Source organism: Haplochromis burtoni, unplaced genomic scaffold, assembly GCF_018398535.1.
Source record: "Haplochromis burtoni strain Fernald_Lab_line unplaced genomic scaffold, NCSU_Asbu1 Contig_426, whole genome shotgun sequence".
NCBI classification, from domain to species: domain Eukaryota; kingdom Metazoa; phylum Chordata; class Actinopteri; order Cichliformes; family Cichlidae; genus Haplochromis; species Haplochromis burtoni.
Window position 1 is genome coordinate 122,714 of NW_024582787.1, and position 15,620 is coordinate 138,333.

The 15,620-nt window shown below is 38.2% G+C and overlaps 1 protein-coding gene across 1 annotated transcript in view; it reads right to left on the bottom strand.

Annotated features, from left to right (window-relative positions):
• cwc27 (CWC27 spliceosome associated cyclophilin) overlaps positions 1-15,620 on the bottom strand; it is a 32,208-nt gene that overhangs the window by 15,960 nt on the left and 628 nt on the right. Inside the window, exons 3-10 of the mRNA XM_014341164.2 lie at positions 15,264-15,376; positions 15,009-15,152; positions 14,748-14,846; positions 14,559-14,662; positions 12,565-12,634; positions 12,328-12,407; positions 12,195-12,237; positions 11,943-12,118 (exon numbers count right to left, since the gene is read on the bottom strand). Coding sequence (XP_014196650.1) covers positions 11,943-12,118; positions 12,195-12,237; positions 12,328-12,407; positions 12,565-12,634; positions 14,559-14,662; positions 14,748-14,846; positions 15,009-15,152; positions 15,264-15,376 — 829 coding nt within the window. The remainder of the gene's footprint in view (positions 1-11,942; positions 12,119-12,194; positions 12,238-12,327; positions 12,408-12,564; positions 12,635-14,558; positions 14,663-14,747; positions 14,847-15,008; positions 15,153-15,263; positions 15,377-15,620) is intronic.

Consider the following 15,620-nt stretch of genomic DNA (forward strand, 5'->3'; position numbering starts at 1 on the left):
TCTGGTGGTACTCTTTGATTAAAATGATAGCAGAAAACTCTCCATCCACGTTACTGCAGAATTACTGCAGTAGGTGGCCAGTTAACTTTTTTTTTTTTAAGGTGATGAAAGCAACAACAAACCTTTTTAATACCAACTGTCAGATTTAACAAAGATTGTGCAAATGCAAGCTGAGCTCCAATAATTTAATATTGCACTTTCATTAAGATGTTTTAAAAAAGTCACACACACAACAAAAGAGGGTTTAACAGCCTTACTAGTAGTACGGATCAAGTTTCAAAAACATGCTTGATCCTGCTCTTCCCATTTATGCAATGTTCTAGCAATTTTTTGTACTTCTTGGTAACAATTTCAAAACTTGTCTGCTATCATCTGATACAATTTGGGTACAGTGGCTAATACTTGGGAATAATATTGGTATCGAATGTAGCCAGGGACTAAAACTTTTGTTCTGTGTATTGACTATTTCACTGGTACTGTCTAACCATATTCAGGAAAGGCATGCAAGGATTGAAGGATGCTGGTGCTAGGAATGCTAATGTTTATCAAGTTAAAAAAATATTAGACCTTTTAATTGAAATTAGCTGCTGGGAATATATACTGCTGTAGACACTGAAACATCACAGGGTTGACCAGCTGAAGATTGAGGTTTTAGCCTCTTTAGCCAAACACTCAAAAAAGTGAATTTGGGTGGTTCTTACATTTAGAAGAGTCTAAATTGTAATTTAATTAGTGCTGTCAGCGTTAATCTTGCTAAAATGACGTTAAAGCCATAACTGCATTAACGCGCCAAATCTCCGTTAACAAGTTACCACGGTTACAGCGAGATTAATGCTGATGGCACCAAATTTGATCAAAAGAATTTTATGTTTATATGGTGAATCATATAAGATCTTGTTGAAATGATATGATACAGTCGTGCAGGAGTGGTTAGTTGCCTGGACACGATACCACAAGATCACATGAGATTTCAAACCAAAAGAAAATCACTGAGGTTTTAAGAGGCAGAAAAGCCTACACACACACCACGTGTATGCTATCATTATTGTATATTGACAAAAAAAAAAAAAAAAAAATTTATATATATAAAAAAAAAATCTATATCTATCTATATCTTTCCTTGTTATTTGTGTACTTGTTGTAAATAATCATTGACAGCTCGGTGGTGCACTGCTTAGCACTGTTGCCTCACAAGAAGAAGGTCCTGAGTTCAAATCAACCATCTGGCCTGCATTGGTTCTCTCCGGATACTCTGACTTCCTCCCACAGTCCAAAGACATGCAGTTAGTGGGGTTAGGTTAAATGGTAATTCTAAATTACCCATAAGTGTCAATGTGACTGCAAATTGTTCTCTGTGTTAGCCCTGCAATAGACCGGCAAGTTTTATGTTATCCAGACTCTAATTTTTTTTAACATTTCAAAAAATAACCCTTTAAATGAACTTAATCATGGAAAGGATTTCAGCATTAATAAATGGCTTTCTATTAGCAGCAACTACTTTTGTTGGACTAATGTAATTTGCATGGGTTAAACTAAGTTGGACTCAACTGCATTAAATAAGTTGATTCATCATAAGTTGGTCCAACTGAAGTACATTAAGTTGGAATAATAGAACTGCATAATGCTAAAATAAAGCAATTTAATCACGTGGAAATCCTTTCTATGATTTATTTAATACTTTTTTTTTTGAGTGCACCTAGTCAACACAAATTTACCTGCCTCCAAAAAGTCACATAGGCTGCAGGCATGTTGCTTTTTACAAGTTTTTGTTATTATTATTATTATTGTTGTTGTTATTTTACTAGTGGCAGTAGCCATCTTTCACAGCTCACTGAGCTCAGGTGACCATTCTAATAGTAAAGACTTGTTGGCAAAGGCTGTGCAGTACACTATATTATATTATCCTTATACAGAAGCTCCCCATTCATTTAATAGTGAGGAGATTCTGTAGTTTTGGCAGTACTGATGATCATACAGTTGGGATTTCCAAATGGCCTTTAATCTTTAATCTTGTGGGTTTTATAGGAACATCATCCCTGACACTTCTTTGGGATTAATGGGCATTAATAGGAAGGATTTTGCAAGCCTATTTTTGAGTAAAGAACACACTGGACTACGTGATCATTTTTGGCCTGCCTTGACATGTTGCCATTAGGAAAACAGGAGATGTAACCAAGGCAACAGCTGAACAATCAGCCCCATAACCATGGTGCCAATAAAGAAAAAAGGGCAGAAAGGACAGGAAAAGCCCCACCAACACCTGTTAGGACACCCCTCGGGGCTCAGCAAATTCCTCCCAAGACCCTCACATCATAACACAACAAACTACTCTGTTTCTACACTTGTTGCCCAGTCCGAATCACAATGTTTTGTCTAATGTATGTAAACGCATGTTTTAGTCGTAGATTTTTTTTAGGCAGCCAGCATTATCAATGTTAAGATGGACATTTATAACTCAGGTTCAGCAAAAAACAAGGAAAAAAACCCAAAAGAAAATAACACTTTAACAACACTTCATTCATTGCAAGGCAAGAATAACTGAAGAAGAGAATAAAGGATAGACAAAGCACAGGGTAGCTCCTTCTTGTCCCATTTCTGCAAGTCTACCCATCCCTTTACTCAATAAGGCAATCTATTTGCCAGCAGGAGAGACGAATTTAACAATCATTTTAAAAAACAAGGCCAATCGGAGAGGCACTCATCTGTTGTCATTTGTTGCCAGATAAACATACCAAAATTGGCAGGACTAGATATATTATCAATCTTTCTTGTGACTCCCTACTAGCCCCTGCGGTCTGAGTGTACTTTGGGGCTGCCAGCTACTGTCACTCCTTCTGAAAATTCAAGAAATGTGAAAACCAGAGAGCTGTGGATGATTAACTTTTCATAAAGAAAGCATATGAAGTGATTGGCAGTAGACCAAGTACTCATGATTCCGAACCTTGCATTTAATACTCCAGTGTCTGGCAGGAGTCTGAGGCTGACACAGGAATTTGACAACCTTAAAAATAGTAAAGTGATGACTGTATGGTTCATCAAAAATTCAATAGTTTTTCCAAAATAGACAAGCACGCTGTGCTATCCTTTTTTGGATTTCTTTGTATTCTCATCTTGCCTTCAAATGGCTTTCACGAAATGTAAATACTGACAGAAATCAAACAGTTTTCACTTAAAATGTGGCCACAGCGTGATTAAGATGGGTCAAAAGTATGTCTAAAAGTAAAATTTAACACCTCAGAGTTGTTTAGAGTAAGTACACCACAAGGGTGGCAGCAGCAGCTTCTCTTTGCTACGTTGGATTAAATCCAGTCTAATGACTGAGCAAGTGATGTGGATGAATGTGCTAGAATAACAAGGTAGCTGGGTGAACTCCCCTCGGGGGGCACTCCATGGTTTGGTCAAAAGCCAAGGAGAACTGTGAGCTGGAGTTGAAGAATCTAACCTCAACGCAGGAATTTGCAGGACTTTGCAAAGTGATCTAGGTCAACGCAGTGGACCAAGGTTCCTTTTTAGAGTGCTTCACCTGCCTAATTTCTGAAACGATGCTTTAGCCTTCATCTAATCAGTTATGCTGGAAGTAACTCATTAATGTCACAGAGTATTAACTGTATGAATTATACTTAGTTTCACATTTTCTACTTCACTTAAATATTTTGCCTTTATGAGAGAATAAGACATAAATGTGCACAGTATCAGATGATGATGTTGATTACAGTCCAAGCCTCACTCCAAGCCTCCCTTTTGCTTTTTATTCACTTTGAATTATATAAAACAAACAAACAAAAAAACCCCTCAAAGCTTCACACATCTTAGATATGCATTGCTGTATGGACCTGTTTCCAGCAAGCAAGTGCCCCATATGGTGCAGACATGCTACAGTGGTCCAGAGATGTGTAAACCTGGCAGTTCCAAAACATACACAACTCTGCTGCCAAGAACTGGATTATCTCAAGCAGGTTTCTGTACAAATGCAGCGCTGAATGCTTTCATGATCTCTGCAATCTTTCCCTGAGAACGCACTGGGTTATGACCAATGACAAGAGACAAGTGCAGCCAATTAATTCACAGTGACATACTGTCTGCAGCTTGGTCGGGATAATTAGTGTCTGATGTCTCATTTAAGGTAAACTGTCCACAAGGCTAAGGGAATGCTTTCTTAAGGTGTTTTAAATACTGAAAAGATGTTTGGAATGTGGAAAGAGAAACAGACCCAATGTGGCAGAAGACCAACAGATGAAGAATAGAACTACAGGGGCCGGTCAATTCATTAGTTAGTCAATCAACGGAAAGCGAGTCAGCAACTCGTTTGAAAAATGATTAATCTTTATAGTCGTTTTTCAACTAAAACCTTCTCCAACGTGAAGATTTGGTTTTCCTCTGTTTTATATTAACGTAAACTGACTCTCCCACAAACATTTACTCTCAGGTTTTGGAAAATTGTGGTAACATTTTATAGACTAAACAACTCAACGAATTAAGAAGACATTCACAAGATTAAAACACACACAGCTTTGATTAGAGCACGTGGCAGAGTGCCAGAGGGAACATAGATTTTTCTTTTCTCTCGAGGAGTTTGACACTATGATAACTTGAAATTATATATTATATACAAATTCACTGGTTCCATGTCCTCAGATGAGAATATCTCCTGGTTTTCTTTTATGATGTTAAAATGTCTTTGGGCTGGGAATGTTTGAAAGGAACATTAAACATTAATTTACAGCCAATATAATATACTGATATTGGCATACTCTTATACTGGCTGTAAAACTTTCTTTTTGTAATATAGTACAACACTCAAAAAAGATGCTTGGGTAGCTTCAGAAATAGTGTCATTAAACAGAATGTCATACAGAATGGCTTCAACTTCTTTGTTTAAAACACACTTAGTATCGTCTGTAGCACATGTTGCATCACAGAGGAGCAGTGTGCTGATGAATACATTTTTTACTACCCCAAAACTGCTGCTGGAATTGGGCCCTGAAATCCAGTATTCTTACACTCTAAAGAAGAAAATCTACATCATAATCAATATTGAAAAGTCACTGTAAATCAGATACTGGATCCTTTATTTTCCTACATTTATTCACACCTAAATACATTTCTATGTATCATATGTATACACCTACACTAAAAATACACACAAGTCCCTACAAAATGTAATTTTAATTAGAATATTCTACAGATGACATGAAAATGAAAATCTGGAAGACGCACTGAATTTTAAAAAAAAAAGTCATTCCATCTGTATTATTAAGTCACCAAATACACATAAGTGATAACAAGTGGAATAAATAACAGGATGTGCTGTTCTGTCATTATCTTCAGTCTGCTGTAACTAAAAAGCCATTACCAGAAACAGCAGAGGGAGCCAGGCCATGCTGGCAGAAGCAGCTCACCCTGTGTCCCACAGCCATATGGAAGCGTTTTGCTTCCCCAGTCATGCCCCGTCGGGTTTAACAAAAGTGGCGACTACCACATACACTGCTTTTGGGACTTCATTCCGTAGTGTCTTTTATAAAGCACCCCCCACCTTCCCACTCAAGACAAAGAGGCCCACTTGAAAGAGCAAAGGCACTTGATCAATAGTAACATAAAGGGAGTGTCAAACTGTAAGTGTAAAGGCTTAAAGAGAGGTACCCACAACATCGACTACACAACAAGTTGAGGCAAACTCTGAGAGAAATGAATGTGTTTTGATCAATTGTATCCTTAGTTTTAAAGTTGTATTCAGAGGTAAACTATTATTTGGAAGCTGAATGCTGAATATGAACAAGTCCAAGCATTTTGCAATGACGGAATATTGCAGTGGAATATCATCTGGCTCCTGGAAGGCAACTTAAGACAGTTTTTACATCAAGTCAAAACTATTTTGGATTCATGCACGCTCCTAATTTCATGGTTTTCTCAGCAATAGGGGGAGCTTTGTAAAATTTACTCCGTAAGTCACTACAAACCTGTATATCTCTCTCTCACATACTCACACACATAGCAACTACAAAGGAATTAAATGAAAGACCAAATAGCAGAAGTCATGCAGCAGTGAAGGCCATCAGACAGAATAGAGATTAGTGACTGCTGTTAACATCCTGCCTCCTTTTTCCCAGGTGACTAGATAGCAGTTGGTGTTCTTCCTTGCGGACAAAGTAGCTGAAAGCCCAAAGCAAAGCAACGGTGGGAGAGCAAGCTCACCCTGCAACAATGCCCCCTTTGTCCTGTACTAACACTGTACCTACCAGCCTGCTCTTTGATTCCCTGCCAAGACAAACCACTGTGTTGGGTTACAGTTCTTGTAGCAAAACAATCTGCGCTTGTGTTTAATATACTGCAGTCTGCCTGCATTGGGCTGGCTGTCAGTCAGGGCACACACACAACACACACAACACCAAGACACACACACACACACACAACACACACAGACACAACACACACACACACACACACACACACACACACACACACACAACACACACAGACACACACAGACACACACACACACACACACACACACACACTGACTGGGGGCCCACTCTTTATCCTATTAGCACTAATGAGAGAGGGGTATGTTGATTATGTGCGCTGAGAGCTACCTGTGAAGAGGATATTGTGGAGAGATAACTGTTAAATCACTCTCTCCATTCTCCACAGGTCATTTTCATCCAAATATTATCACACACACCATCACTCTCACCTCCATTGCGCTCATACGGCTGGCTTGGACAGACGTGCTGTTTACTGCTAAGTAAGCAATTCGTGTTGAATGCCAATTTTCCTGCTTCAAAGAGCAGAGTCCTGATGTTGGTCCAGTGAGAAACAACGGAGACGTGCGAGCTTTGGTGTGTGTGCGTGCATGTGTTTGTGAGAATGTATCAAAGTAAGTGGGTGTGTATTGACAGAGCTGGAGGTAATGTAAAAAAAACAGGTTAGACTCCACTTCATTAGGTGAGAACTAAATAAATCATGTTGGGGAAAAAGTAGGAGAACTGGAGATAAGGACTTCTAGTAGACAATTTTACTTGAAGAGCCACTGCAAGTTTAGTGTACTTGTCACAAGGAGGCTTTGAAATCAGTTGTTTAATGTCTCTTTGGCTCTGAAGAGAGTTTCGTAACAAGTGAAAAACACTTATCAGTTATACAATATTGGGTATTCTAAGTTTGGGCTTGTGTTCAAAGTTTAAATGTGAAGTTAGCTGTATCATGGGAAAAGGAGGATCTAGTGGTTTGTTTGGAGCTTTTCAGATACTATCGACTAGGACTTTATGGTCTGAAATTTCTGAATTCTGACCTCAAAGTTTTCCACGGCAAATGTAAAGAATCAAAATGGCTGTGAGCAGGAACTTTCTTAAGTTCATCCACTGCTACTCATGAAATCAGGGTGCATGATATTAGTCTTGGTTTCTTAATAAGAACTTCAAACTTCCATCATAGTTCTTCAAGCAGGATGTCTAAAATGTATGGCTTCCAGGTTATATCTAACAGCATAGGAGCAGGAAGATTCTTCAGTCTCTGCTACTTTGATTTAGACCATTCTTTTTATGTCTGTCTTGTGAATCACCCAACTTCAAATTTCCAACAAAAATCCATAGAGTATTCCCTAAATAGGAGCAGTTTTTCCATAGCTTCAGTTTCTCTCGCTTCATAAAAACTGTATGAGGATGATTCTTCTTTATATCTCGTGTGTGAACTTCATTGATGCTTCTAGTTAGGGCTGCAAATGTTCTGACAGACACACAGCTGTATCCTACAGCTGTCAGCTTTGTGTTAGGACTCTGCAAACTGAAGCCACTAAAGTGGACGTTTGGAAATATTTATGGTGCCTTTTGTAAACAAATGGAATTATACAATTCCACTACCAGGATATAGCCATACTCCATGACATGTATTCACTATGTTAATGTGGAATGAAAGTTATCCAGATTAAAAATCCAAACATTTAGCATTAACCAGTCAGAGTGACCCACCCTCGAAAAACCCTCGAAGACAAATGCAAACAAAGAGTCACACTTTTAAAACACAAAAAGATCCTGAATTCGCTCAAACACTGAAATGAATACCTTTGCATTCACGCATCAAATAAAACTATCAAAAAACTTCACACACAGATTTATTGACATTTAATGTATAACAACTGGTTCAGGACTGATACTTATTGTTTTAAGTATTTAACTGCATTGTTTTTTGTTCCATCATATTTTTTTGGTCCACAACCACCTCTCCTTTTTGAGAGGAAAGGTGGTTGAGAGGTGATTTAACATTATGCATAGGAAGAGACAAGCAGACATAGTGTGCCTTCTTGAGAAAGAGAGAAAGCACGTTTGCCTCTATTTGTTTGTGGTCCACACCTGCTCCCATGGACACTGTGGAAAAGCTTATAGGTGAGTATAAGAGAGCTGCGCATCGTTCAAGAATACTGTTTTCTACTCCTGCTGGCCAAAACAACCCTCAGGTCACAACAGCTCCTAGTGGGCAGCCCACTGAAGCTCTTGTCTAAATATGGTCACTCCTGACACTGGAAGATCAAGAAAGAGATTACAATGAAGATAAACTACAGAGGAGGCTGTGCTTGTCTTTTATATAGACTGTGGTTAAAAAAACAAAACGACAACAACAACAAAAAGACTTCTGGAGCAATGTTCTTCGGACAGACAAGGTCAAAGTGGAGATTATTTTAGTCAAAAAACAAGCACAGCATATCAGCGCAAACACCTCACACCAACTGTCAAGCAGGATGGGGGAGGCCTGATGATATATACTTGTTTTGCAGCTAGAGGATTTGGGCACCTAACAATCACTGAGTAAACCATAAACTCCTCTGTATACTAACATACTCTAATGTCAAACGCGAGGCCATCTGTCGACAGCTAAAGCTTTGCTGAAACTGGGTCATGCGACGGGACAGTGATCCCCATCACAGCCGCAAATCTACAACAGAATGGCTGAAAAAAAAAAAAAAAGAGAAAAGAATCAAGGTGTTGCAATGGCCCAGCAAAGCCCAGACCTCAATCTGTTTGAAATGCTGTGACTGGATCTTAAGAAAAACGTGCATAAACGAATGTTTGCAAACCTCAATGAACTGAAGCAATGTTGAGAAGAGTGGGCCAAAATTCCTCCACAGCGATGTGAGAGATTGATAGGGTCAAACACAAAACAATTATTTCCAGTGAATGCTGCTAAAGCTATGATCGGGTGTACTAACTATTTTGTAAGACTACACAGGGTCCTGTAAAAATGTATTGTGATAACGTATTTGTAATTTAACTCATTTCAAGCCAAAGCTTCAAATATTCTCTGGATCCAGCTTTTGAAACTGGATAAATCACTACACATGAATAAAAAGAACCAAGTTGGCCCTATTACTTTTTTTCATAACTAATTGGGCTCACTTTTATCTAAAGATCGAATAAAGATTAAGGTTCTCCATCTATTTCAGGTTAGAAATCTCTCACATTAGAATGCTTAAATACATCTGAGGAATATTTTAAATAAATCCAGTTAATATATGCCTGTTAAAGATAAATGTTTTGCTACTAATGACTTAAAAAGGGGTATCTATTATGCATTTTCTTATCTTCTGTGACATATATAGTTACAATGGTGGGTGCTCAAATTAAACATGACTAAAGTTTCAAATAGTGACGCCAAGGTATGAACCACTCCTCCCTACATGCCTCAAGTGCCTCAGTCTGGAAACCTTCTTTCCAGTATGGTGAGCAAGTCAGCATCAAAGTGGCTGTAAGGGTGGCACTAAAGAGGATCTAAAATAGCTCACGAACAAGTAACACCAAATCTAAATTGTTAAATATACATTAATTTGTACAACAAAGTCCTCCAGCAATCCAACCACGACTGCATCAGAGAAACTGTAGCATGACTGTTCAAGAGGATTTGCTGCTGCAGAGAGGCACTAATTAATACGAGCTAATGATTGTTTCTACTGTGTCTAGGCCACTGAGCTGTTAAAATATTATACAAATCCTTCTCATCTCTCTTGAATTTGTTCTTGTTGTCATGAAATTTCAAGATTAGGTCAAGGTGGAGCTAAAACAATGACATTTTTCTAGTAAAGATGCTAAAGGTTTACCATTTCCTGCTTCTCATAAACTGAAATTTGGTGCTTTTATTCATCACATCTGAATGAAATTTGTGGGTTTCAAATTGTTGTTTATCATTGTGTTGCACTGCTATGTCTTTAGGAATCTCAGACTAACAATTACCTAATTGAAAAAAGAAAAAAATATGCAGCTATAAACATTGAAAAGTAACATTTTGTCTCTTGGACTTACTAAATATTTTCCTTGTCAGAAAAATAAAAGTTACAATAACAATCAGCAATAGGTAAGGTTTAGCATCATCTATATATTACATGGTCCAATAGCTCCCCCAGCAGGATGTCACACCACATTACAAGTTCAACAACAACCATAAGACGCTACTGAAAAAACTATGAAATACTAGGGCTGCTCGATTATGGCAAAAATGATAATCACGATTATTTTCACTGAAATTGAGATCTCGATTATTTGACGATATTTATTTAACCCTTTAAGACCTACTATAGAACCAAGTCCGCCAGAGCTTATATTATTTTGTTTTTACATGTTGTAGTGCCATTTGTGGGAGCATTTCAAGTTGCTATACAACTGTTATAGCCCATATTTTAATAATATGTATGCATTAAGTCCATAGTAACTACATTAATTGCAAAAAAGTGCAATAAACTACAAAAAAATTGAAAATCGTTTTTGTTTTTTTTACATATATTTCTACTTGGAGAAATTTAAGAGGTTTATCCCTCAAAACTTTAAATACAAAAAAGTTGCAAAAAATAGTTTCCCACCACAGGAAATTTATTTTGAGTGTCTTCATAGTTTTATTTTGGAGATACACCAATTTTTATATACTGCAGGAAAAACAAAAAACAATCCTATGATGCAAATTTGCAAAGAAAACAGCAGGTGCATCAAAATAAACTATTTCCAGCAGTGCAATTTGAGTTCTAAGCATCCCAGAAACTATTCAGAAAAGTCAAACATGACCAGTATAGGCTTTTAAGGCCTACAAGTAAAAAAACTACATTTTCCGCGAAAATGACGTCACTTCCGGTTTCGGCCAGGAAATGGCGGACATGCGATAGTTCGCGCTGACGTCTGTTTCACTGTGGGAAGTGTTACGAACAGCTGATCGGATCGGCAAAGCGTGTTTCTGGAATATTATGTTTTTGTTCCTGCAAGCGCTTTTTATGCAATTTTTGCAAAGCTTTATGTGGAAGGAAACCGTGACCGAGGACAAGCTGATGGCATAAGATGTAAGTACAACTCCTCCGGTTTCATATGCAAAACAAATTATTGCGCTAGCTTACACGGTTCAGGTTCTACAGGGATTTAAAAATAGTTACACAAAACGGAGCGTGCTGCTCTGACCGGCTTTAAAGGGTTAACAATGACTTTAAAAAAATAATATAAAATAGTGTGCAACACCACTGAAGTTTTTTTTACCTCTCTTTTCAACCAACAGCAGTCACTCTCCTCTCCAAATAACTTCTGCTTAGCTTTCCGAGCTTCCCTCGGGTCCTCTTAATCAGCGGTCTCCAACCTTTTTTGCGCCAGGACCGGTTTATAAGGTGTCGCGGATAAATGAGGGAGGGGCTAATAATCGGCTCAGTCATTTTTAATGATCGTTGAAAGCCCAGATCCTAATCGTGATTAAAATTCGATTAATTGAGCAGCCCTATGAAATACTATTTTTTTGTTTTTAGCAGCCATGTAATTTTAACTACACACAACAGTTTTTAGTGGTAAAATTTTTCAAAATACATAATTTCAGAGAGATCATTATGCAGTAGCTACGTTTTAAATTTTTTTAGTAGTTCAGTTTAATTTATTTGCAGCAGGGTTGCAAAAAAACCAAACAAACAACCAAGAAAAAAAAAAAAAAAAACATACCTGCGGCTCATCTTTTTTTCTTGCTCCTCTTCAATGGGCTCTGCCACTTTCTCTCCACCCTTTTCCTTCTTTAGCTTTTTACTTATGAGCTCTCTGATCTTCTCTTTCTTCTCCGAGTCATATTCCTCATCTGTGTCCATGTCGTCCTCAACATCATCATCAGCCTCGTCACCTGACTGGAGAAACACATCAAACACTTAACGCTGATACTTCGCCTCTGAGTGCAAATGGAGGAAAATCTAAAAGACTTACCAAAGCTGCATCACCAGATGCAGATGCTTTTTTCTTCTTACCCCTGTGAGCAGAGCAAACATAGGTTCAGACTTTTTAATAATTCAAATTTAAAAAGGAAATTAAAATAGTTTTATAACTATTAATGAATTACTTATCAACTGCTGGAACAGAGCTCAGTCTGGGATCATCTTTCAAAAGGTCATGGCTGCTTTTGCTTTTTCCCTTGAATGTCTATTTAAAAAAAGAAAAGAAAAATGCCCAGACAACAGTTGTCTATGTACTTTTTGAAATTTTTTAATATTTCTAATATACACCTAGTTATGATGTGTGAGTGGCACAAGAGTAAATGTCAGAGGTGCCCACATATAATGGTTTTATGATCCAGTACCTGGCTGACTTGGTTCACCATCTCCTCATCTTCTTCAGCTTCCTCTCCAAATGATAAAAGACTGAAATTCCTACAAAACACACCAACATGGGTAATTGCAGGGAAATAACATATTGTTATAAATCTTTATCAATAACATTATTGGCACTAAAAATAAATTAAACATGTAGCAAACAGTAATGAGTTTAAAGAGGACCTATTAAACTTTTTACCTCTAGTTCAGGCTATCATTCAGGTTCTTCAAAGAGAGGCCAAATATACTGGACCTGCCAATCTTTGCATTCAGGTGTTTTAAGTCACATTGCCACAGGTGTATGTAAGCCATGCAGTCTGCCTTCACAACATATGTGAAAGAATGGTCGCTCTAAAAAGCTTCATGACACGGAGCATAGACCTGAATTAGGATCAGCAAGTTCGTTTGTGAAATTTCTTCCATCCAAGATATTCCATGATCAATTGTAAGTGGCATTATTCCAAAGAGGAAGGCTTTAGGAACCACAGCAACTCAATCACAGCGTGGCAGACCATATAAAGTTACTGAGATGCTGAGGCACAATGCATGTAATCATCAATGCTCTGCTGACCTAGAAACTACAGAGTTCTCAGCCTCACATCAGCACAATTATGACGTGCTACTGGCTTCGTGGCATGGGTTTCAATGGCCGATCAGCTCCTGTAGATGTAGCGTGTAAGTAGCCAGACACTTTTGTCCATATAGTGTATAAACCAGAGCCAAAGTTTCAAATAATAATAATAATAATGATGTTAGCACAGGTACAATAAATCCCTAGGAGCCAAGAGACCAAAAGCAGAGGTTTCATACTGACCTAAGCAATCTATGTGAATATATTGTTTTCTAACATTTTAACACCAACATATACACAAAACACCAAAGATCAGGGATAACAGCACATACACCAATCAGGCATTATGGCCACCTGCCTAATATTGTGTCGGTCAGTCCCTGACTCGACAAGACTGCTGAAGGTGTGCTATGGTATCTGGCACCATGATGCTAGCAACAGATCCTCTAAATAGAATTTGGATGCCAAGTCAACACTTAAAACTCACTGTTGTGCTTCTTGTCCTCACACCATTTTTGAAAAATGAAACAGGCCTGATTGTAGGTGTAATGCAGGTAAACGATGCACATCCACGTAATTCATCAGACCAGGCCACCTTCTTCCATTCCTCTGTAGTTCAGTACTACTGCTTGGTGCTTTCTGTGGTGGACAGGGGTCAGCATGGGCATGCTGACTGGTCTGTGCCTATGCATACACAACTGTACAGTGTATTGTGATTCTATCAGAAACAGCAATACATTTTTGGCAGTTTGAGCTACGGTATCTCAACTGTTGGATTGAAACACGGGCCAGCCATCACTCGCGCCTCAATAAGCCTTATAAGCCAGGCCGCCAATGACACTGACCACTGCATATTTTTCCTGCTTCTAACATCAATTGGGGGGAAAAAGTTAATTTTCTGCCTAACATATCTCACCTACTAACATGTACCATGATGATAATCAGTGTGACCACTTTCAGTGTTATGCCTGATCGGTGTATGAGAAGCATAAACAGCAGCTATAGTGGACACTTTCACTGTTTGTAAACACTTGATTTCACTTCAGAATAACTTTGTGGTCTATGACCTCTGTAGTCTTCTGGCAGGTGATAAGCTAAAGGAGCAACAACACTGGGGGTAACTAAAAACATTGGCATATAGAATGGGTTACCTTAAAGGTTCAACCTTTTTTACATAAATGATGAACCATAGACCAAGGTCCAGTATAAGACTCAGTATAAGACAAATGAGTAATATTTTACACTGTGAATCATGCAAAGCTACTCTAGTAAAGTGCAAGAAAATATATATCTATATATAGATATGGAAATAAGCATAATATATTCCCTTATGTACAAAAATGCAGGTGCTCCTGGGTACAGTCTTGATCTTGTTTCAATCAGAAAGACAGATGAAGACCGAGCACTCACTTTGTGGCTTTTGACTGTGATTTCTTTGTCTCTTCTTTATCCTTTTCCTTTTTGAGTTTCTTTATTTCACGAGGTATGATGTCATCAAATGGAGAATGTAACACCTAGGACAGACAAAAAGAAAAGCTTAAATTACAGAAGCTAGATAAACATATTGCTGAGCAGGTAAAATAGAATGAACTAAAATACCTCAGCAGATTTGATCTTGTGAGGATTCAGAGGTCTTTCCTCACCATCACACTCAACTTCTGCTAATCTGAGCATGTTATACACGGTGTCTCCAGTGACCTGGAGTGGGGATTGCAGAAAATAGAAATGGTCAGGCACACTCTTAGCACATCCTGCCTGGGGAAAACGCCACTCATCTTGGTATATTCATATATTCATTGAAGACAGCATTCAATCATGAATACAGATAGAGAATAAGTCATCACGTTCTTACAGATTTACCTTGCCAAATATGGTATGTTTATTGTTGAGTTCATCTGCACGTCCCAAGGTGAGAAAAAACTGACTGCCATTGTCATGTGGCCCTGCATTTGCCATGGCAACCAAACCCCTCCGATTGAAGCGCAACCTAGAGTGAAACTCATCCTGAAAGGCGAAAGAAAGTTTAGAAGACATCGTATTTTAGTGTCACCTGCTCATAGGAATTAGAAATCCACTTCAGAATTAAAAATAAAATGAGAAGAAAAGCAGCCTCACCTTGAATGGTCGGCCATAGATGGACTCTCCGCCTGCCCCTGTCCCAGTAGGATCTCCCCCCTGAACGATGAAATCAGGCACCACTCTGTGGAACACTGTACCATCATAATAACCTAGAAGATCAAGACATACTGTATACTAAATAAACAATAAGGCAACAACAGTTCCCTCAAGAAATCTGAGCCAACAAGGACATTTAAATAAAGACAGTGCTCATCTGAATATAGTTTCTGGGATTAAATAAAGTCTTATGTACACTCATAACAGCCATTTCTCTGCTTACAAGAATTATATAAGTAACGATGGCTAAGACTCAACATTTATTCACATTTAGTCCATCAATAATCTTCAAAATAA